The sequence below is a fragment of the Pseudorca crassidens genome, chromosome 5 (assembly GCF_039906515.1).
Source record: "Pseudorca crassidens isolate mPseCra1 chromosome 5, mPseCra1.hap1, whole genome shotgun sequence".
Taxonomy (NCBI): Eukaryota; Metazoa; Chordata; class Mammalia; order Artiodactyla; family Delphinidae; genus Pseudorca; species Pseudorca crassidens.
Window position 1 is genome coordinate 148,368,468 of NC_090300.1, and position 20,728 is coordinate 148,389,195.

Below are 20,728 nucleotides of genomic sequence, written 5' to 3' on the forward strand. Positions count from 1 at the left end.
GATCTTTCAGCGAGAACCTGGCTGTTCTGGGCTCAGCAGAGGAGGCCAGTTTTAAGGGAACCGTTTGTGTTCCGAGCTTGCTGCCCTGCAGCTGTTGAGCTAAAAGGACTCTCCTCCTGGTTCCGGGGGGGCAGGGGGCGAGGGTTGCTGTCAGCGAGGTCAGCCCTGCCCCCTCCACGGCTGAGCCTCCATCCCCATCTGAAACAGGGGCGATGGTGGGAACAGCCAGGGGTGCGCCAGGGCCAAGAGGAGACGCTTGGCGTTTTAGAGGTAGTTGGTACAAGGGGAAAACTTGACCTCATGGGCCGGGATAAAGCAAGTGAGACGCTGTCTGCTCTCTCTCACTGCCTGCACCCTGGTCCGATTGTGTAGTAACTGTTCTCTTCTCCCGCAGGGCGAGGCGGGCGCCCCAGGACCCAAGGTACAGACAAAGCCCCAGTGCCGCCGCTCTTCCTGGGCGGGATGGGCCCGCCAGCCGAGGGGGTGGGGGTGAGGGCATGGCGGCCGAGGGGTCGAGCTCCCGGGCGCTGATCGTGGGGTCCGGCCGGGAACCGCCCTGGCAGCAGGCACCACGTCTGTCCTGCGAGACCGTTTCCACCCGAAACGTGAGCAGATGTGCTCGTAGGCAACCCTGGGGTCCCGGAGGCCGCAGCGGGGGGTTGGGCTGCTGGTGGTCAGGTGCTGCTGGGGCCCCAGTGGGTCCGAGTGGGTCCCTAGCACCGTCACACAGGCCTGGTCCTGGGGAGGCCGCCCCAGCCCCTCCAGGAGCCAAACTGGCAGCCTTCCCAGGAGGGAGGGCCCATCACTGGGGAGGCCGCCGTGGTGGTGCAGCTCCAGACTCGTCCGCCGGGAAAACCCGTGGGGAGAAGGGGGAGGATGACAGTGGGACTGGAGGGGCCTGGAGGGAGGGACGGGGTTCAGAGTAGAGACTCGGGTATGTAAACACGCGCACACACAACACGTGCACGCACACACGGGCACGGGCTTCAGGGATAAACGAGGAAAGCTGGTGACGTTTACAGTGAGGGAAAAGGCTGCCGCCGGGGGTGAAATTCAGCACAGGTGAGGCCAGACTCCACTTGTGGTTGGAGACCCTGGACACCAGAGTTAGACGCTCAGCTACCAAGGCCACTCAGGCCTGAGAGAGGGCTCTCGAGCGCCTTGACGGAGATGCCTGGGCCGGCTCCAGGCACGGACGCTCTCACGGTTCCCTCATCCCTGTGGCAGTGGGGTGCTGGGCCCCCGCCCTGCTTCCTCCAGCGAGTCCCCCCCCTCCCGAAAGGAGCGTCTCAGGCCCCCGCCTGGGGGTCTTGTTAAGTGGATAAAGTCTGGTGAGGCCAGAAGAAAGAGGTGCTTGGGGTTTGCGTAGCTCCTGGCTGGTTGTTCACCCCCCGGCTCTTCAGATGTAAAATGTTCATGAGAAAACACAGGTGCACCGGCAGTGCAGTGGCGCCTGGGGTTTAGGGACACCCCGAGGGCTGAGGGTGATGACCTCTCCCACCTGTGCAGGGAAGCAAGGGAGACCCCGGCCCCATCGGCACGCCTGGGGAGCACGGCCTGGCAGGACGCCCCGGACCAGCAGGACCACCAGGGCCCCCGGGCCCCCCCGGGCCTCCAGGCCCAGGACTCGCTGCGGGGTTTGTGAGTACCCGCTGCTCCTGGCCCCCAGAAAGCCCAGCTCTGCGGCCCCAGGCGTCCTCGGGCACCCACGCTGACCGGCACTGCCGGGCAGCAGCCAGACTGATGCCACCCCTGCCTGGGCTCCTCCCGGCTGGTGACAGAGCCCCCACATGTGAGCGCTGAATGGGGGGCGCTGGCAGCCCCGCGTGTCGGCCCTGCCGTCCCCATGACCCGCCCAGCAGGGGCCCTGCCACAGGCAACCCCACCCTCAGAAGCCACCCGCTCGGGCGTTTGGATCCCTGCCCAGCCCGGGGCAGGTCTCTTCCTATGAGGAGACACACAGACCCTGGCGTCCCTGTGTGCTCTCCTCCAGGACGACATGGAAGGCTCCGGGGGCCCCTTCTGGTCGACAGCCCGAGGTGCCAATGGGCCGCAGGTACTGCCCCAGAGCTGGGCCTGGTCAGCTTGGGGGCGGGGCTGCCTGGGGGGTCCCTGGGACTGGCCTCCAGTGGGCCCAGGAGCAGCCGTGCAGAGCCAGCGAGCCACCTGCCTCCAGGACACTGTCCACCTCGGGGCCACTGGTCTCCAGTGTGGGGGTCGAGCTGAATGACCACGGGGCAGGATGGGCCCCGAAGACAGGTCTTCCTGGGAAATACTAGTCCAGCTCTCTTTATGGCCCTAACTTTGGGGAAGTTACACAGTTTTGACCTGAGCAGAACTTTAGTTAAAGAAAAATGGGGACACTTTTCCTGTGAAAAATGGATGGATTCCTATGAAATCCCACCTTGTTGTAACATCGCCATGTGCACTGGTCAGGATTAGGTCCAGCTGGCGCTCCTAGTGTCCAGAGGTAACCGAGCTTAGACCGGACGGACGCACGAGGGGCCGTCCCGGGGGCAGGACGCCTGGGACGGGCAGAGAGAGGGCTCCCTCCCCCAGGAGCCCGTGGGGCCGACACAGACCCCACTGGGGGTCCTTAGGGGACCTCGAACCAGTGTGTCCAGCTTGGCCCCTGGAGTCTCAGCCCGGCGAGAGGGGGGTGGGACGGGCCTCCTGTTCTGAGCGCCACCGAGGAGGATTTCCACTTGGGCAGGAGGTAACTGGTGGAATAGAGCGGTTCTGCCCCTTTCCGTTCAGCGCCTTTCCCTTCATGGCTTAGCGTGGGGCAGTAGCAGTCGGCTGCCGCGGCACAAGGTGACCGGGCGAGGGCGCAGGGCAGGGTCCCCTCCTCTCGCTCAGGACACAGCTCCAGTGCCGCTGCACCCCTGGAGGGGTCTGTGGGCTGCTGCGTGGCCTCAGGGTGATGGACACCCTCGGGTTGGGGTGGCTTCTCACGCCCTCCCCGCTTCCGGCTTGTGAACCATCTGTGGGACGCCACGTGTTGCTGAGGACAGGCCACCTCTGGTGGGGTTCCGGGGTGTGCGGGCCCCTGGTGACACAAACGCCCTTTTCTTCCGTGTTTTATAAGAGGGGCTCATTTTTTTGCGGGGAAAGGCTGTCCCCCGAGGGGCGGGAAGAGCACTGACCCGGCCCTCTTCCTTCTCTGCCCCCCACAGGGACCACCTGGCCCGCCTGGAGTCCAGGTCAGTGAGAGATGTGTTAGTCTGGGGCGCCCGCCGCTCACCCCCTCCCCGCCAGGAGCTACTGCTCAGTGGCCCCGAGTTCCTCGTGGGAAATTTGCAAAACACAGAAAAGCCTAACGGGGAGACGGTCCCCAGAGCTCGGTTCAGGGGGTGGTGCCTTCCCATCTTTCTAACCCCGTGAGTCGAGATCTCTGGCTCCACACGTGCCAGGCGTGTGCAGACTTGGGGAGAGCGAGGGGCTCAGGGAAGGAGCCCCCAGCCTGGGGTGCAGTGGCTGGCGCCCGGCAGAACCTGCGTGCTTCTCTCGCTGCCGCTGGCCCCGCCTCCCTGCTTGGCCCTGCCCGCTCCCCGCCCCTGGGGGACAGCAGCTCCCACCCTTCCCGGGGGTGGGGGGCGTGGCGAGGGCCCCACGTGGTCCGGGAGTGCGGGGGTCCCCCGCGGCCAGCTGCGCCACCCCGCCTCCTGGAGCGCTCTGCTCTGATGTGCAAACCTTTGGGACAGTTGGAAAGGTGGCTTCTTTAGGACGCACTTCTTAGCTTCCTTGAACCGTTCAAGGTGAAGTCACCTGCGTGCTCCTGCTTCTGCGGGAAGTGGTGGCCTGGCTTCCAGGACAGTGCAGGCCACGTGCGCTCAGCGCGTGGGTGGGCGCAGGGCCCGGGGCCCTCAGCTCTGAGCTGCGGGGTGCGGCGTGGGGACCACCTGGTGACCTGAGGAGGGGTGGGCGCTGCCTGGGGGCCTGGCCAGCGCTCGCGGCCCCACAGAACGCTTTGTCCACTTTAGGGGGATCCTGGAGTCGCGGGGCCACCAGGGACCAAGGTAAGAACAGCACCTCGGGCTCAGGAAATGCAGAGTCGTTAGCGGCCCTGGCCTGGGGTGCAGGGCGGGGGCCCCAGGCTGAGACCAGGAGCCTGGCTGGTGCCCATTGCCTGGGGCCTCAGGAAACGGGTGAGTCCACGCCAGGCCCAGCGTCCTTCTCCCACTGGCCCCCTGGCCCCCGCGGGCCCCCCCGGGTTTGCCCACAGGACAGCTTCCCTTCCCTCCCGGCTCCGCAGCAGAGTCCTCTGCCCCCTGCCCCCGCCTCTGCCCCACGGCGCTCCCCAGGAGGCCGAGCAGGTTGAATCTCCCTCAACCTGGTCAACAGACCAGGCTGAATCGGGTGTGAGCTGGTGGCCAGCGGAAAGCCCCGCCTGGCCAGCTCCGGGTCACCGTGGCCCCCGGGTGCCGCGGCTGACGCACGTGCTCTCCTTATGTCCACTGCAGGGAGAGGCCGGAGCAGACGGAGCTCCTGGGTTCCCTGGCCTTCCTGGCAGGGAGGGTGCAGCCGGGCTCCAGGTGAGTGGCCACCTGGGGCTGCTGCGGCTGATAGCCCCAAAGTAGCTACGCCTGGGTGAGAGCTGGTGCCCAGTGTGTATCTCAGGGTCCCCACAGGGCCCGGAGACCCCAGCTCCGTGGGACGTGAGCCGGCGGTCCAGGGTGCCTTGGGGGGTTTCCTGCGTGGCTGACCCCCCACCCTCCAGGCCCCATTTGGTCAATGTAGGGAAACCACATCTTCACTCAGGGCCAGTCCCGGGGGCCTGGGGTCTCCAGGAAGCGGCGCTCGTGTGCTGTTTATGATGAACGATTTCCTTCTTGTCTCCACAGGGACCAAAAGGAGAAAAAGGGCCCCAGGGAGAGAAAGTGAGTTTGCGGGGGGGTTGGCGGGCGTCCGTGGACGGGTGGCAGGTGCACGGCAGGGCCGGGGGTGCACGGCAGGGCCGGGGGTGCCGCTCTCTGCCCCGTGCCCGCCCGCGTGGTGCAGAGACTTGGGCGGGATCCGGGCTCAGAGCCTGCCCTGCCTGGGGTGGGGGCTTGTGGGCCACTGTGCTCAGCCCTCAGGCGTCTCCTCACACCCCGTGGGCACCAGAAGCCCCCACCAGAAGCCGGGCTGGGCTGCAGTTCAACCCCAGGGGAAACTCTCTTCCAGGGCGACCCAGGGAAGGACGGAGTGGGGCAGCCAGGCCTCCCGGGACCCCCCGGACCCCCAGGGCCTGTCGTCTACGTGTCGGAGCAGGACGTAAGAACCCTGCATGGGTGGACACATGCTCTGCCCCAGGTCCCCAGCCCTCCGCCTGCAGGGCGATCTCCAGAGACATGGGGGGCCCAGTCTGTTGGTTCCATGGGGCTTCTTGGCATCGAAGCTGTGGCCCTTCCAGAGCTGCCCTTTGGTCGTGCTGTTTGCTCGCATGTCACCCGCGCTAGCTGTGACAGGCCCCCTCCGGCCCCCGTGCGCAGCACCCAGGGGAGTGGGGGGCACTGCCACCTGGTCCCAGGGTCCCGGGCCGGTTCTGTGGCGCGGGAGCGGACTCCCGGGGGTGCGTCATTTCTCGTCTCAGGGACCTTGATGCCAAAGCCGGGACGATGTCTTTCACGTTGACTGCCTGGTGTTCTTTGTGGGTCTTGTGTGGGTAATGTCACGGGAGTTGAGTGTTCATGGTAAACGTGGTCCTTTTCCTTCCTCCTCCGGGACCCTGGCTCTGCTGACTCGTGCACAGAGAGCGCTGGCGAGCGTGCCGGGCCCCGAGGTACGTGCGGCCCCGGGACGGGCTGGGCGCCGTGCACCTCCCCGCGGCAGGTCCTGACCGTCGCTGTCTCTCTCTCCACAGGGCCGGGTGGGGCTCGCAGGCCTCCCCGTGAGTACCTCCCCAGCGGGCGCGGGGCCTCTGCTTCGCAGGCAGGAGGCCGGGTGGGCCCCCGTGAGGCCGAGGAGCCGGAGCCGGAGCCCCTATCCGGACAGGGGTGTCGGGCGGGCGTCTAGGGCGGGGCGGGGGGGCCACGGCCCTGAGGCAGGGGCCTTCCGGGCAGCGCTCTGTGTCTCCTGCAGGGACCAGCCGGGCCGAAGGGAGACCTGGGCTCCAGAGGCCAGCAGGGCCTCCCGGGACCCAAGGTGAGGGGCCGTCCAGGGTCACCGGGTGACCGCTCGGGGGGAGGGGCGCCGTGCCCGGGAACTTGGGGCGGACGCCCCTCTGGTCTTTTCCCTGGACCTGCCAGAGGCCCCGCTCACGGCTCTGCGTCCTGGTCTGTCGCGTCGGTGCCGAGGGCGTTTCACTGCAGGGCCGGGGGGGGGCACCAGGCCTGCTCTTGCGGAACCGGCCTCCCTTACCCGCCCCCCTGTTCCAGGGCGAGAAGGGTGAGCCGGGCATGGTCTTCAGCCCTGACGGCAGAGCGCTGACCTCCGCCCAGAAAGGAGCCAAGGTGAGGGGGCGTCTGGGCCCAGCTGGCACCCTCCGTCCTGCCTGGCCGGGCAGCGGGGCCTGGGGGCCGTGGAGACGGCATAGAGGGGTTTGTCCTCCTGAGAGGGGCAGCTCCTGCCCGTGCGTGGGAGCCTCTGCTGATGGGCTCTGGAAGCTTCCGCAGCCTGGGCCCCTCGCCCGTCCGTCTGTTCCCCTCCCACCACCTCGGGGCCCCTCGGGGCCTGCAGCTCGGATCAGCCTCGGCCTGGCCGGCCCCTCGTTCTCCTCTGCCCGGCAGCGGAGCCCACACTGCAGAGGAGCCGGGGGCTCTTGGGGGCCCCGGCCTGGGCCTCGCCGGTGGGAGCTGCACCCCTGTGGTGCCTGACTGGCCCTCTGGGGGCACTGCCTCTGGGGGCGGGATCCTGGCCTGCCTTCCTCGGGAGGGGGCCCAGCATGGCTGGGCTTGGGAATGGGCTCCACGGGGGCCTGTGCCCCGGGTCCCCTGCCCCCCAGCCCTGGGGAGAGCTGGGTCTGGATCAGGAGGCTGTTGGGGACAGGCCTGCAGGGGGTCCCCAAAGGCCCCCAGGATTGTCGGCGGACGGGCCGAGGGACCGCAGGGCAGAGAGAACTCTGCCAGCCCCGCCGTGTGTCACAGCTGAGGTCGGGGCCCACAGACCCCTCCAGCCCGGGCGCTGTGGGGCCGACCCCCTGGGTCTCGGGGCCCCCAGGCTGGGCCCCGGGACACAAAACCCCATCAGAGCTTTCTCCCTGTTGCTGCTTCCTTTTCTTCCTGGGTGTTGTCAGTGCCTCGGGCGCCGCCAGGGGCATCCAGATGGGCACGGGGACCCCTCGGGGGCGGGGGGCGTGACCTACGGCCACCTCACGGTACCTTCTGGTTTTCTGTTCAGGGTGAGCCTGGCTTCCGAGGACCCCCGGTGAGTAGGCCCAGGCTTGCCCGCGGTGCACGTGCGCGTGTGCGGAGAGCACCGTCTCCTACCTGGCTGCTGGGCAGGCGTGGCAGCCGAGCTTCTATCCCAGCTGCACCTCTGAATGCGGGGGCAGGGGTCGGGAGGGAGAGCGCGGGGCAGTGGGCCGGTCACGGCTCACCTAAAACCTGGCCCCCCCAACAGGGTCCCTACGGGCGGCCCGGGCACAAGGGAGAGATTGGCTTCCCTGGACGGCCGGTGAGTCCCTGGGTCTCGTGCCGGGTGTGGATGATGGGTCCGGAGGGGAGTGGGCTGCAGTCTCTCCGCTGTCCTCCTCCTGGGGAGCCCCTGCCAGAGCGTGGCTCTCTCCAACCCCGCTCGCGGGCAGCTTGGGCCGCAGAGGGATGGGCACCCCGAGGAGGCCCTGGGTGGGGACAAGAGCAGCTGGGCCAGCCCTCACAGTGGCCACCCACTGTGCTCTGCCCCAGGGGCGCCCCGGGATGAATGGACTGAAAGGGGAGAAGGGGGAGCCGGGAGACGCCAGCGTGGGATTCAGCGCGAGGGTGAGTGTTCCGTGGGGCAGGCGGGGGTGGGAGGCCTGGCCGCAGTGGCTCGGGTCCCAGAGCTCACCTGTGGGAGGCTTCTGAGCAGCCTCGTGGCCCTCGGACACGCAGACCCCCGTGCACACGAACACACGTGTGCGCGCACACGCACACACACGCGCCAAGGCCCCCGGACGGTGCCCCGGCGTGGTTTTCTCAGAAGGGCCTGTAGGCCGCGTGGGCTCTGGGGTGGGCACCTCTGGCCCGTGGGCTCTCGCTCCGACCGCCTTCACGCTGCAGTTACTGCCGCCTCGGGAGCCGAGGGTTCAGTGAAGTCCCCGGGTGAGGCCCTGTCATCACCTCTACCTGAAACGGTACCGTCGAGATGCAGGACTCGCCTCTGACCCCGCTGGGCACCCAGTGGGCCCGCCGGCTGCACCCGGTGCCTTTTCTCCTGGAGCCCCTCCCACCCGGCCTGGCCGAGCGACGCCGGGCCCTGAGTCAGTGGCTCAGGCCGCGGCTCTTCCGGGTTTTCCATCACCGCGTGTCTTCGTTCGGGCTCCCTCCTCCTTGCAGTGGTTTCATGAGATCTCAGAACACGAGGCGGCGTCTTGCAGAGTTCTGAGATGGAGGTGGGCCGGGCCACTTCCGTCGAGCAGGACGGGGGGCTCTCGAATTCCCCCCGCGGTTCTGAGTTGTAGAGGCGGAGCGCCAGCCGCTGTGCGCGCGCCCTGGTCAGGCGTCCAGCGCGTCCGGCTTCTTCGTGGGCCTGAGCTTCGCCTCTGTTCCGCTGCCAGCCCTGTCTCCTCGGCCGCAGGGTAGGGGCGAAGGGGCCCAGGGGCCCGAGAGCAGGTGCCCGTGAGGTCCCGGGACCCTGTCCCCAGGCACCTTCATCACTCAGGCCAGCCCTTTGGCGAGTGAGCCGTTGCTTTCAGACCAGGCTCTTCTGACACTACCTGAATCGGCCGCTTGTCCTTTTTCTGTGAGCGGGTGAATGAACGGAACTGACCTTCATCCAGCTGACAGTTAGCAACCACACGAGCCGTGTCCGAGGTCGTGTCCAGCCCAGACGGCCGCCCGCACGTCTCCGTGGGAGGATTTGAGCAGGCTCTGGGAACGGGAAGGGGACAGCTCTGTCCTCGGAACCCACGACCACAGAGTAAACTGGACGCCTTCTCCATTTGATGTTTTCTGACTTCACCGTGATTCTCAGAGACGTTCCTGCCCACATCTGCTGTCCTGGCCAGTGTCGACGTCCAGTGTGGACCGACCAGGCTTTCTCTCCCCCCCACGCAGGGTCCGCCCGGCCCACCTGGGCCCCCAGGGCCCCCAGGCCCTCCCGGGACTCCTGTCTATGACAGCAACGTAAGTCACCGCGACACCTGCTCTTCCCACTGCATCCTCACGCTCTTCCCTGCACTGGCTTCCTTTTCCCTCCGCTGACCCGGGAGGGCTGAACCCCAGGCAGGGCAGCCGGAGCCACGGCCTCCAAGCCCCTGGCGGGGGGGCTTCTGGGAGGGGCGCGGTGGTGGGACCCAGGCCCACCTGCCTTGTAGGCCGCACCTGGTGGGCCGTTGGTTAGAAGACAAGCCCCCAGGGGAAGTGAGGTCGAGGGAGGGCTCTCCGGATCTGGGCTCCTGAACGCGAGCCCTGGGGTCCTGGGGGGTGAACGCCCCCTACCTCACAAGACTCAGTGACGCGAAGTGACCACGTGGGGCAGTCATGTCGTGACCGGGGCTCCCAACTCCAAATCCTGTGTCCTCTCCCTCCCCCTCCCTGCTTCTCTGTCTTGGGGGGCAGGGGTGCTTGGGGGTGTGGCCTCGCAGACCCTTGGGTGGGTGGTGGCCTCAGTTTCCGGAGCGTCTCCCTCAACGGCCATCTTTGGCTTGTTCTTTGCAGGCGTTTGTGGAGTCTGGCCGCTCTGGACCCCCGGGACTGCCAGGTAAGGGTCCTGGGGCCTCAGGGAGGGCAGGTCACCCTTCCAGCCGCAGCTCAGAGCAGGGTGTGGGCGGCCCTCACGGGGGTGCTGGATGATCCAGGCCCCCCAGTCCCGGTTGATCACGGCCCCCTTTGCTGGGCTCCTGGGTCCTCCCAGCACAGCCTTCCAGGCGGGCCGGCCGTGGATGGGAGTGAACACCGAGCGGCCACCCACCGGCCGTCCAAGCCTGCTGTTTGTTCGAGCCCCTCCCTGCAGGAGTGGTGTGGCCTCTGGGAGCAGAGGCTGCAGCCCCTGGGGCGCGACCACTGGGCACTTCCGCGGGTCACGAGCTCCTGCTCTGACTGTCCCTGGGTTCACACGCTGCCCCCTCCCGGGTCCAGGCCTGCAGTGCACACAGTGCCCACCAGGGTCGGGCCATGCGTGGGCAGGAGGGCCTGTCCCAGGCGCCTCTGTCACATCGTTAGTAACAGGCACTGGGGTCTCTGTTCCTCCAGGGCACCAGGGGCCTTCTGGACCGAAGGGTGACAAAGGAGAAGTGGGCCCACCCGGGCCACCAGGTGAGAGTGCTCTGGGGACCTTGGGCTGTGTGTGGTCACCCGCCCACCCGGCTCCCGGAGGAAGGAGGCCCTCGGGGCTCAGGGGGCTCTGACGGGACGCCTGGCTGGCCCCGCGGTCTCGGGGCAGGGCTGGGGGCTGAAAGGACAGGGGCCTGAGGCGGTGGCCAGGCAGGATGTCCCAGCCCCCCACTCGCTGAGGAGCAGGGCTGGGCCCCAGTGTGCACCTCCCAGGGGAGACCCAGCACCCCCAGCGCATCGCGGGGGCCTCATCGGCCCGGCTTATCCAGGGGGTGAACTCCCAGCACCTCGGTTGTCCCCTGGGACAGCGAGAACCCCCCCCCCCCCGAATCCCGCTTCTGCAGCCGATGAAGCAGGAGAACAAGTGTGATGCCGGGCGCGGGCCAGGCAGAAGCCAGGCGAGATGGCCCCCCGGGCACTGCCAGCGTCTGCGTAAGCTCGGGGTTCTCCTGCGAGCTGCCGGAAGCAGAGGCAAACCCTCCCCTTGAGGAAGGTGAGCTCGTTGAGGGCCTGGGATTCCCAAGCGGGCAAGCGACCAGCCAGCACTGACAGGAGTCCAGGCTTGGCCTTGGCCGCGACGATGATGCCCAGACGTAGAGAAGAGGCGATGGCGGCACAGAGCTGGAGCCCAAGGGCCAGAGTCGGGTTTAATTCTGGGGCTGAAAACCCGCAGGATTCCGTGCGACTTCAGGCGGACGGGACACAGCCGAGGGGGGGAGGGGTCAGCCGGAGTCTGCGGGACACGCCGAGGGAGGTCAGACGCGTGCGGGTGAGGACACGCGGTGGGGCTGGGGCAGAAGAGCATTTGAAGGCGTCACGGCCGAGCTTCCAAACCGGGAAAGGTTCAAGGAGCCCTTCGCGCGAAGGGTCAACACGAGCTGATTCCTCACGGGGATGAGAGGAGCCAGAGACCATACAGGGTCCCAGAGGTCGGAAGAAAGTAACCGCTCACCTAGAATTTTGCATCTGGTAGACATCCATCTTCTGCAGGAAGAGCACGTGGGCAGCCAGGCCTCTCAGGACACGAGCCTCAGTGGGGACCGCGAGGGCCGCTGGGGAGAAGGAGGTGGTGCTGGTGACACGGGGACGGAGGTAGAGCAGGAGGGCCAGTGAGACCCGCGTCCCCGCTCGGCCCCGCCGCAGAGGGGTCGCATCCCCGAGACCCAGCCTGGCCCCGAGGATGTTACATCAGACCCAGGTGAAGGACGCACCTGTCACCTCAGGGTCCAGCCAAGAACAGGAGGGAACGTGTCCCTGATAACCGAGCAGGAAGGGAGAAAAAACCCGACCCGAAGACGGCAGGAAAGGAGAAGAGGAACTCGGGACACGTGGAGGAACAGGAAACAGGGAGTGAAGCTGATTAAACTCAGAGCCGTTGGCGCGTATGTTCAGTGAGCGGGTCCACTCTCCTGTCTAAAGACGGAGCTGTGCTGCTTACAAGAGGCACCCCCAAGTGTAAGGATGTGAGAGCTGAGCTGAGGGGGAAGGGGGTGGGAGTCTGGTGAGAAGGGAGCCGTGTGTGTGTGCTCGTGAGAAGTCAGACAAGTGTATTTTAAAGCAGGAAGTACTGCCAAATTTATTTAAACTCCATAATGATAATGGGGTAAACCCGGCAGGAAAGCACAGCGATTCTAAATTTCTACGCCAGCAGCAACATAGCTTCAAGAAGTGAAAAGCAAAGAAAGACCGGGTCAGTTGGGAGGTGGAAGGTCTGAACAGCAGGTGACAACCTGGCCCCCAGTCCCAGCACCAACATGGGAGGCCACAGGCCCACGCCGGGCACACAGCAAGTCCCTCAGGCCTGTCTCCCCCCGAGGGAGCATCAAAGACACAACCGGGCAGGGCACCTGCGGGGAGGAGAGGCCACGGTGAGAACTGGAAACCCTGGAGCTGAAGGACAAGGATGTGTCTGAGGGGCAAGCGTGCAGCCAGGGCCGGGGTTGGGATTCTCGGCCCTCACGCCGTGGCCCGCGGTGGCAGTGGGGTCACCCCGCTCTGAGGAGGGACCCAGGACAGGAGCTCCGGCCGTGAACGTGAGCCTCGTGGCCCTGGGCGGGCGTGGGTTTCCCGGAGCAGCCGTGGCGGAGCCCAGATCTGGGGCTCCCCCAGCCCCCCAGGCCCACGGTTCACTCAGCAGGCATCACTTCACCCTGGGGGTCTGACCCCCACCTGTATCAGGCTTCCAGGGGAAAGGCCACAGGAGAAGGGTGAGCCAAGGTCGCTTTCCCACCCAGGAGTGAGGGTCTTGTCAGCTCCTTGTCCACAAGGTCACAGCCTTAAGTAGCCTGCGCTTCAAGCATGCAGCCCAGGAAGTTAGAAAACAAGTAGATTAACTCCCAGAAAACAGATGGGAGATGCACTGAATGGAAAAAAAAAATGTACATAAGAGGAAGCATCGTGACAGCTAAGAAGTCAGATGTTAGTTCTTTGAAAAGACTAATACTACTGCCCTCGAGGGAGTGATGAGGGAAAGAGACAGCAGGAGACGTTGAAGATGGTACCCCCGTGCTCTGGAAAGAGCGGGCACCCTCTCTCCACCCTCCGCAGTGGCGGGTCGGGGCCACGGGGGGTGGCCGGTCGTCGCCGGCGCGGGGCCCAGCCAGGGTGCGGGGGCAGGAAGAGAAACAAGCGCAGGAAGAAATAAACCCGCTGTTCTCACGAGGACACCTTTGTGAATGCCAACAACCAAAGCGACGTGCAGATAAAGCGTCAGAATTAATGAGTGAATTTACCAAAGTCACAGGGGCAGTTCACAGCAATCGCTGGCCAGTCATAGACTAAATGAAACCTTCAAAAGGCTCCATTTAGAAAAAGATCAGGTGGGTTGCCAGAGGTGGGATGCAGGGTGGGGAGCGAAGGGGGTCGAAGGTACCAACGTCCAGTTCCAGGACACAGCATCCGGGGGCACGCGGCTATGGCCAACACCCCTGCCCAGTGTACTTGAAGGTGCGAAGAGAGAAAAGCCCTCGTCACGAGGGAAAAGCGTGTTTTTTCCTTTGTGTGTGTGTCTCTGTGAGGTGGTGGCTGTTAACTAAACGCCCTATGGCGGTCATTTCCCAGCGAACGGTAAGTCGTCGTTTAGCGGCCCCCCTTGACCGTCTGCAGTGCTGTGTGTCAGTGATAAAAACTGAAGGGAAAAAGGCACCGTGAACAAAAACACCAAAAAAATCAAGTGATTGGGAATAAGTGTAACAGAACACGCAGGGGATCTCTCCGCAGAAACACAGAAATTAGAGACAGAGGAGACTTAGGGGAAGTCGAGGGCGGGGGGACGGGTGGACCAGGCAGGAAGACGGCACCTCACTGGACCCCCCCAAACTCTCCCCCCCGTAGGGCAGTTCCCGTTGGACCTCCTTCACTTGGGCGCTGAGATGAAGGTGGGTGACCCCTGGTCCTCACGCTGCCCCCCACACGGGGCCCCAGAGAGCACCACCCGGCACGCGCACCCCTGGCTCCATTTTTCGGGAATTCGGTTGGCGCAGTGGGAAGCTGGGAGGCCGAGCCCCGTCCTGTCGGGCTGGCCAGGCCTGGGCCGCAGAGGCTTCACCGTGGGCCTCTGGGGGTCGGCGCCTGCCCCTCCCCGCGCGGCCCTGGGAACGGGGCTGTCCCGACAAGCTTTTCCATCCACAGGGGGAGAAGGGTGACCAAGGGGCCGCCGGGCAGAAAGGAGAAAGGGGCGAGCCCGGGGGCGGCGGGTTCTTCGGCTCCAGCGTGCCTGGCCCCCCCGGCCCGCCAGGCTACCCGGGGATTCCGGTGAGTCTGGCCCCAGCCGCCTGTGGGTGCCACACACGGGCCCAGGCCCGTCCTGTACCGGAGCGTGCATCCCCGGGGTCCCTGGGGCCTGGGGCCGAGGGCAGGTCCCCCCTGCGGCCTGGGCCCCGAGCAGCCCCTCCCGGTTCCTTGCCCGATTGCGGGCCACCCACGAGGGGAGCCTGGTGGGTGCGTAGTGGCTGCTGTCCCGGATTGGGCATCCGATCCTCCTTTCTCCTGCTGCCACTGTTCTCCACCAAATGCCCTCGGGGAGACCTTCTGTCCTGAAAGCGTCTGGGGACCGTGGGCCCCAGCTTCCATCTAGGAGTGGAGGAGGGCTGGGGGCCCTCCGGGCTGCACCTCTGTGGGTGGCTGTCCTTGTCTACGTCCCAGGGCCCCGTCCCAGTGCGGGACACACGGGGTGGGAAGGCTGGGTTTCCCAGGCCCCGCGTGGGCGGTGGGGGGACGGGGGCCTGGGGGCCGTGCTCCCTGCAGGGGCGCGTGGCCAATGCAGCCAGGACCTTCAAGCTTGCTTGTCCCCAGCCTGGGGACGTAGGTGACAGCGCCCCGTGTTTTGTCTTCCACATTAGGGGCCCAAGGGAGAGAGCATCCAGGGCCAGCCTGGCCCTCCTGGACCTCAGGGACCCCCTGGCATCGGCTACGAGGGACGCCAGGGGCCTCCCGGGCCCCCTGGACCTCCAGGGCCCCCGGGACCCCCATCCTTTCCTGGCCCTTACAGGCAGAGTAAGTCGGGTGGAGAGTGGGCCCTGGGCTCCAGCCTCATCCAGGAAGGGCCACTGTTCCCACCTCTGGTTTCTCTCTTGTAGCTATCAGTGTTCCTGGCCCCCCAGGCCCACCTGGGCCCCCAGGACCGCCCGGATCCATGGGCACCTCCTCAGGGGTAAGCGCCACCCTGTTCCTGACCTGCCGGACCCTCACTGCCCAGCTGCCCTTCCCTTTGGAGGCATGTGGGTGGGCACCCCAGCGCCAAGAGCCCTGAGACGAGGTTTCCAAAGCAGAAGTGGGGGACCCAGGTGTGGCTGGGGTCTCAGATGGGCAGGGGAGGAGGATGAAGGAGGGGCGTTGAGAAGGTCCCTGAGGGCGGGTCTGCTGTGCAGAGGCTGCAGTGGCCCAGGCACTCGGGGGCTGAGGTCTCCCCGTGGCGCTCATGGGGCCAGTCTGGCAAGGAGGCGGCCACGTAGGTCTTCAGACTGTCGCAGCCCCCAACCCTCCCCATGAGCCCAGAGGCCCCCTGTGCACAGGGGACCCCACTGGGCTGGGCTTCTAGCAGGTGAGGGTCTGGGCCACGTACCAGACGCTGCTGGACCAGGTGCACGACGTGCCGGAGGGCTGGCTCATCTACGTGGCCGACAGAGAGGAGCTGTACGTCCGGGTCCGAAACGGGTTCCGGAAGGTTCTGGTGAGTTCTGAACAGGGCGATCCCTGCACGTGGTGGGGGGACTTACCACTTTGCTTTTGGGGTGAAGGGTACACACAAGACGGGAGGCAGAGGACCTGCGTTGCAGGGGGCCCCGGCGCCTGGCGAGCGGCAGGGACCAGTCGGGCGGGGCCCGTGGACATGCTGCCAGCCGTCCTCCATCCTCACCCGCTTCCCTCCACTTCTCTCTTTTATTAGAAGCTGCTCTATGGCAGTTTTAGGTTCACAGAGAAGTGACTCTGTTTTTAAACTAACAGATATGCTTATTGTGTGCCGGGCACCGGGTGGGGGGCACTGGGACACAGCCATGCCGGCCTTCCCTGGTGTGGGGGGCGGCCAGGGCGAGTGGCGTTGGCTGGGTCAGAGGTCCCGGGGTGACCCCCTGTTTTCTTCCAGCTGGAGGCCCGCACGCCCCTTCCCCGCGGGACGGTAAGGAGCGTCCCTTCTTCCCACGACCATCTCGGGGGAACCGGTGGGCAGGGGTGCAGCCGGGGAAGGGGGTGCAGACCGTGCTCGTCACCCTCCCCAGGCGAGGGGCTCCTCGGAGTCCTTGTCTGTCTGCCCTTGTCCAGAGGGCTGGGCACGGGGACAGACCCTTCAGGCTGCGGGGGGAGGAAGAAGGAGGGGGGCAGGCGGGAGGGGGCCCAGGATACTCCAGTCTCCCTAAGTAGGGGTCACATCCCCCAGGCGGTGGCTCCTCTGAGTAGAGGTCATGGCCTCTCAGACGGCTCAAGAGCGGGGCTCCGTGCTAGGTCTCGGGGGTCCGGGTTCAGTGTGGGCTGGTCTGCCCCGACGCCAGGCTCGGGGAGTCCCTTCTCTCACGCAGCACCTAGTCCCAGGTGCTGTTCTAGGCGTGGGGACAGCTGTGCCTGAAACAGGCAAAGCCCCCGCCCCGCGGAGGCGACATCGTGTTGGGGAGACGGGCAGTAAGGGCAGTAGGTGACTAGGCAATAGCATACAATTATATAAATATAGACATTTCAGATAGATACGTGAATTCATTCTATAACTTATGATTGCATTAGACGTACTACCAGGTAGTAGGTACCAGGTACCAGGTATTCAGGTAACGGGTGTCCGAAGGTGCTGGCTGCTGTGGGAAAGGGACGGAATTGGGAAGCGGGTGGGGCACAGGGGCTGGCGTTTGGAGGTCGACGTCACCGTTGGAGGTAGGGACCGGGCAGGGGCTTAAGGGCTGCTGGTACCACGGCTGCAACAGGGGGAGGTCAGGGAGATGCGGTCGGCCCGAGGGTGCCCAGGGCCACAGGGAGGAGCTGGCTCCTGAGGGTGATGGACCCGGGGGCTTGAGCAGAGGGCCACCCAGCCCGACTGAGGTGTCACCAGGCCGGCTCTGGCCCGACACGCTGGGCGCCCCCGGGTCCAGCTCGCCACCTCCAGTCCGGCATCGCTGGCCCAAGAGCACAGCCGGGTGCAGATGAAGGGCGTGCAGGGCCGGGTAGCGGGACCCGCGGGTGCAGGAGGCCCGGCCCCACGGCGCTGTCTGCCTCTCCGCCTGCAGGACAACGAGGTGGCCGCTTTGCAGCCCCCCGTGGTGCAGCTGCACGAGGGCAACCCGTACCCCCGCCGGGAGCCCCCGCACCCCACAGCACGGTCCTGGCGGGCCGACGACATCCTGGCCAGCGCCCCGCGCTTGACACACGCCCAGCCCTACCCTGGGGCCCCGCACCCCGGCGCCTACGCGCACCACCGGCCGGCAACCCCCACGGCCTCACCCGCCCACACTCACCACGACTTCCAGCCGGTGGTGAGTGACCACCCCGGGCGGCGCAGTGGGTGGAGAGTCTGGAGCCCAGAGCAGCCGGGGACGGGGCTGGGGCTGGGGCTGGGACCCGCCCTCCCCTCCCCCCTCCCCCTTCCCCTCCCCCTCCCCCCTCCCCGCCGCTGCCCCGGGGTTCACCCTGCTTGCACCCCAGAGACCCACCGGGGTCGGCTGGGGGGGGGGGGCCACGAAGACCCGGGACACCAGGGCTGACACGCGGCTCCACTCGCAGCTGCACCTGGTCGCGCTCAACAGCCCGCAGTCGGGAGGCCTGCGCGGCATCCGCGGCGCCGACTTCCAGTGCTTCCAGCAGGCGCGCGCCGCGGGGCTGGCGGGCACCTTCCGCGCCTTCCTGTCCTCGCGGCTGCAGGACCTCTACAGCATCGTGCGTCGCGCAGACCGCGCCACCCTGCCCATCGTCAACCTCAGAGTGCGTGCACGCCCCAACCTGGGCCGGGCCCAGGGGTCGGGTGGGCGCCGGGCAGGTCTCGCCCCTGAGGACCACGGGCACCCCATGGAGGCCCCACGTGGCCCCCGACCCCTGCGCCCGCCTGCCAGGCACGCTGGCGCATCACCAGCTTCCGGAGGGGGCTGGTCCCTCGGGCCCTCAGCACTTGGGTGTCAGTCCAGGGCTGGGCGTCCCTGCACTGGTGCTCTCCACGGGGACGTGTTCCGTGGCTCCTTCCGCGAACGGAACCACGTGCTCTCTGGATGCGCCGAGCGCCTGTGTTCCCTGGGACCAAAGGCGCTGGACTCGCTCAGGCCCAGGGTCCAGGGCTGGGGGCGGGTGCCCCGCGTTCCTGGGAGAGGGCGGGAGGCCCCTTGGGGGGGCGTGGGCCGCTTGTCCCTCTGGCAGGAGCTAACCAGAGACGGGATGACCCCGCTTCCCTCCGCAGGATGAGGTTCTGTCTCCCAGCTGGGAGGCCTTGTTCTCGGGCTCCGAGGGCCAGCTGAAGCCCGGTGCCCGCATCTTCTCTTTCGACGGCAGGGACGTCCTACAGCACCCCGCCTGGTAGGTCCGCTGTGTGGGCGCAGCAGCTCGCGGCCTCTCGGGATGCAAGAGCCCTGAGCAAATGGGCGACGCTCCTGGCTTTGAGCTTCCAGGCTGACCCAATCCTGGAACACGCTCGCGGCTTAAAACTCCCCAAACCCAAAAGCACAGGAGGAAGAGTAGAGCGTCGTTTGCGGTGTTATCTGAAACACCCTCACCTGGCCTGCTTCCCCGGGCAACTGCCCCCAACTTCCTGCTGGGGAGACAGGCTCCAGCCCCCCTGTCTGTCACATAAACATCACAGCGAGTTACTTCTATAAATTCCTCAACGTGGAGCCTCTGGGTTGGAGGACACGCGTGCCTACCTGATACGCTGGCGGAAGTCGCTAGCTTGCCCTCAGGTCGGCTTCACGCGCATCGTGCCCCTGCTTGCAGGTGTGAGGCCCCTGTTCCCCAACACTCGGGGGCTCGGGCTCAGACGAGCCCGCGTCCCTGCCCTCACCGAGGAGCACCGCCCAGGGCCGTGCTCCGGCCCGTGGGAGCCTCGGGCAGGGCTGTGGGCTCTAGGCCTGCCTCGTTCCCAGCGAGGAGGCCACACCGACACAGGCCCTCGAAGCCAGGCCCACCCAGGCCCCGCAGGGTCAGCCCTCGAGGTCACCGGGCGCTGCTGGCCAGGCTGTGCCCCCAAAAGCAGCAGCAGGACGGGGTGTGATCCGGGAGGCCGAGCGCCCAGGACGAGGTTGGCCTGACTCCCGGCCACCCGAGTCCCTGCCCTCCCAGCGGCCCCCGCATCCTGCAAAACCTCCGCCTTTGGGAGACGCCCTGTCCTGCCTGGTGTGGCCTCCAGCGTGGGGCGGGGGTGGCCCCCGGTGAGACTGACGGCCGCTGCCTCTTGCAGGCCCCAGAAGAGCTTGTGGCACGGCTCAGACCCCAGCGGGCGCCGCCTGACGGAGAGCTACTGCGAGACGTGGCGGACTGAGGCCAGGGCGGCCACGGGCCAGGCCTCCTCGCTGCTGGCGGGCCGGCTGCTGGAGCAGAGAGCAGCGAGCTGCCACAGCGCCTTCATCGTCCTCTGCATCGAGAACAGCTTCACGGCCTCCTCCTCCAAGTAGGGCCTCTGCTGGCGCCACGGACGGCTGGACGCACAGACAGAGGGCCGGAGAAGAGCCAGGCGGCAGGCAGGGGAGCGGACACGCCCTGGCCCGCGCGGGGAGCCTCTGCTGGCGCCCAGGGCGGGGACCTGGCTGGGACACTTTCCTGTATGGTTCACGTTTCATGTAATCCTCCAGAAATAAAAAGAAGCCAAAGAGTGTATTTTTTAAAAAGTTTACGACAGCCTGGTGCCCAGACTCCCCCCCATCCGCCTCCCCCCCAGAGCCTCGGTGCCTGTACTGCCCTCCTGGCCCAAATCAGACCAGGGGGTGGACCCGGCCCATTTAGGCAAGAGGAGAGGCCTCCCGGGTGCCGAATGGGGCCCCCAACCGCCCGGGCAGGTGCTGGTGGCTCTGTTTCCTGCCCAGAAAGCCTTGTGGCGCCAATGCCAGGCCTGTCTGCAGGGCAGCCGCGACGAGGCGCTGGGGCCTCCCTCCTGCCCTCTCTCGAGCTGGCCGGCCCACTCTTGGGCCATGCGCGGTGCCAGGGGAGACCACCTCCTCTCAGCCTCTGGCAGCAACTCCCCTGGGTGCAAGGTTCCAAGCTCAAACCCCCCCCCCCCGGCACAGCCCTGGGGCTCCTGGTGCTGCTGTGTGCGGCCAGCTCCACCACGTGGGCCCGTCTGCGGTCCTCTCTGTCCCACTCTGGCTTCCCGTGTCCCCTGAGGTCCCACCGGCACAGAGCCTGGCCCGGCCCGGACTGTACTGGGAGAGCTTTTTGGGGTCCATAAACCAGCACCGGGTCCCTGGGCCCAGACCTCACACCGGGCACTCCTTCCCTGACTCCAATGCCTGACCAGCTCTGCCCAGCAGCATGTCTGGGGACCCAACTGGGCCCAGACCCAGGCTGCCTCAAGTCCTGGGTCAGACCTGCCTCCTCCTGAGCTTGGCACCAAGGCCCTGGGTTCACCTTTGCAGGACAGAGAGGCAGAAGCCCTCGGAGGCAGAAGGCCACACGTGCCCCCCGCCAGGACAGAGCCCACAGGCTGCCCAGCTGAGCCCCGGGACGGGCGAGGCCGCACGGAGGGGCTGGGCCGTGTTCACAGGCGGGCCACGCGTGCTTGGGCCCTGCTCGCCACTGTCTGTAGCAGCACGTCTTGGGGAAAACCCACGTCATTGCCCTCCTTGTGGGAGGAGTGAAGGGGACATTTGCGGGTGCACGCGGGCATCTCCAGGGGAGCTGGCGGGGTGGCCCAGAGCCCAGCTGCCCCAGGGTCTGCTGTC

At 66.7% G+C, this 20,728-nt stretch overlaps 1 protein-coding gene across 5 annotated transcripts in view; it reads left to right on the forward strand.

Annotated features, from left to right (window-relative positions):
- COL18A1 (collagen type XVIII alpha 1 chain) overlaps positions 1-19,681 on the forward strand; it is a 96,588-nt gene extending 76,907 nt beyond the window's left edge. For 2 of the 5 annotated variants that reach the window (XM_067739688.1, XM_067739685.1), the window contains 28 exons: positions 395-421; positions 1,510-1,641; positions 1,994-2,056; positions 3,177-3,203; positions 3,984-4,019; positions 4,464-4,535; positions 4,845-4,880; positions 5,167-5,256; positions 5,735-5,764; positions 5,846-5,872; positions 6,064-6,126; positions 6,360-6,434; positions 7,321-7,347; positions 7,543-7,596; positions 7,827-7,901; positions 9,177-9,245; positions 9,780-9,822; positions 10,314-10,376; positions 13,728-13,771; positions 14,025-14,147; positions 14,735-14,888; positions 14,972-15,045; positions 15,433-15,564; positions 15,979-16,011; positions 17,102-17,347; positions 17,595-17,792; positions 18,259-18,374; positions 19,252-19,681. In XM_067739688.1, coding sequence (XP_067595789.1) covers positions 395-421; positions 1,510-1,641; positions 1,994-2,056; positions 3,177-3,203; positions 3,984-4,019; positions 4,464-4,535; positions 4,845-4,880; positions 5,167-5,256; positions 5,735-5,764; positions 5,846-5,872; positions 6,064-6,126; positions 6,360-6,434; positions 7,321-7,347; positions 7,543-7,596; positions 7,827-7,901; positions 9,177-9,245; positions 9,780-9,822; positions 10,314-10,376; positions 13,728-13,771; positions 14,025-14,147; positions 14,735-14,888; positions 14,972-15,045; positions 15,433-15,564; positions 15,979-16,011; positions 17,102-17,347; positions 17,595-17,792; positions 18,259-18,374; positions 19,252-19,465 — 2,343 coding nt within the window. In that variant the 3' untranslated portion in view covers positions 19,466-19,681. The remainder of the gene's footprint in view (positions 1-394; positions 422-1,509; positions 1,642-1,993; positions 2,057-3,176; positions 3,204-3,983; positions 4,020-4,463; positions 4,536-4,844; positions 4,881-5,166; positions 5,257-5,734; positions 5,765-5,845; positions 5,873-6,063; positions 6,127-6,359; positions 6,435-7,320; positions 7,348-7,542; positions 7,597-7,826; positions 7,902-9,176; positions 9,246-9,779; positions 9,823-10,313; positions 10,377-13,727; positions 13,772-14,024; positions 14,148-14,734; positions 14,889-14,971; positions 15,046-15,432; positions 15,565-15,978; positions 16,012-17,101; positions 17,348-17,594; positions 17,793-18,258; positions 18,375-19,251) is intronic. The other 3 variants (XM_067739689.1, XM_067739686.1, XM_067739687.1) reach the window with 2 other exon arrangements.
- The last annotated feature ends 1,047 nt before the right edge of the window (positions 19,682-20,728 follow it).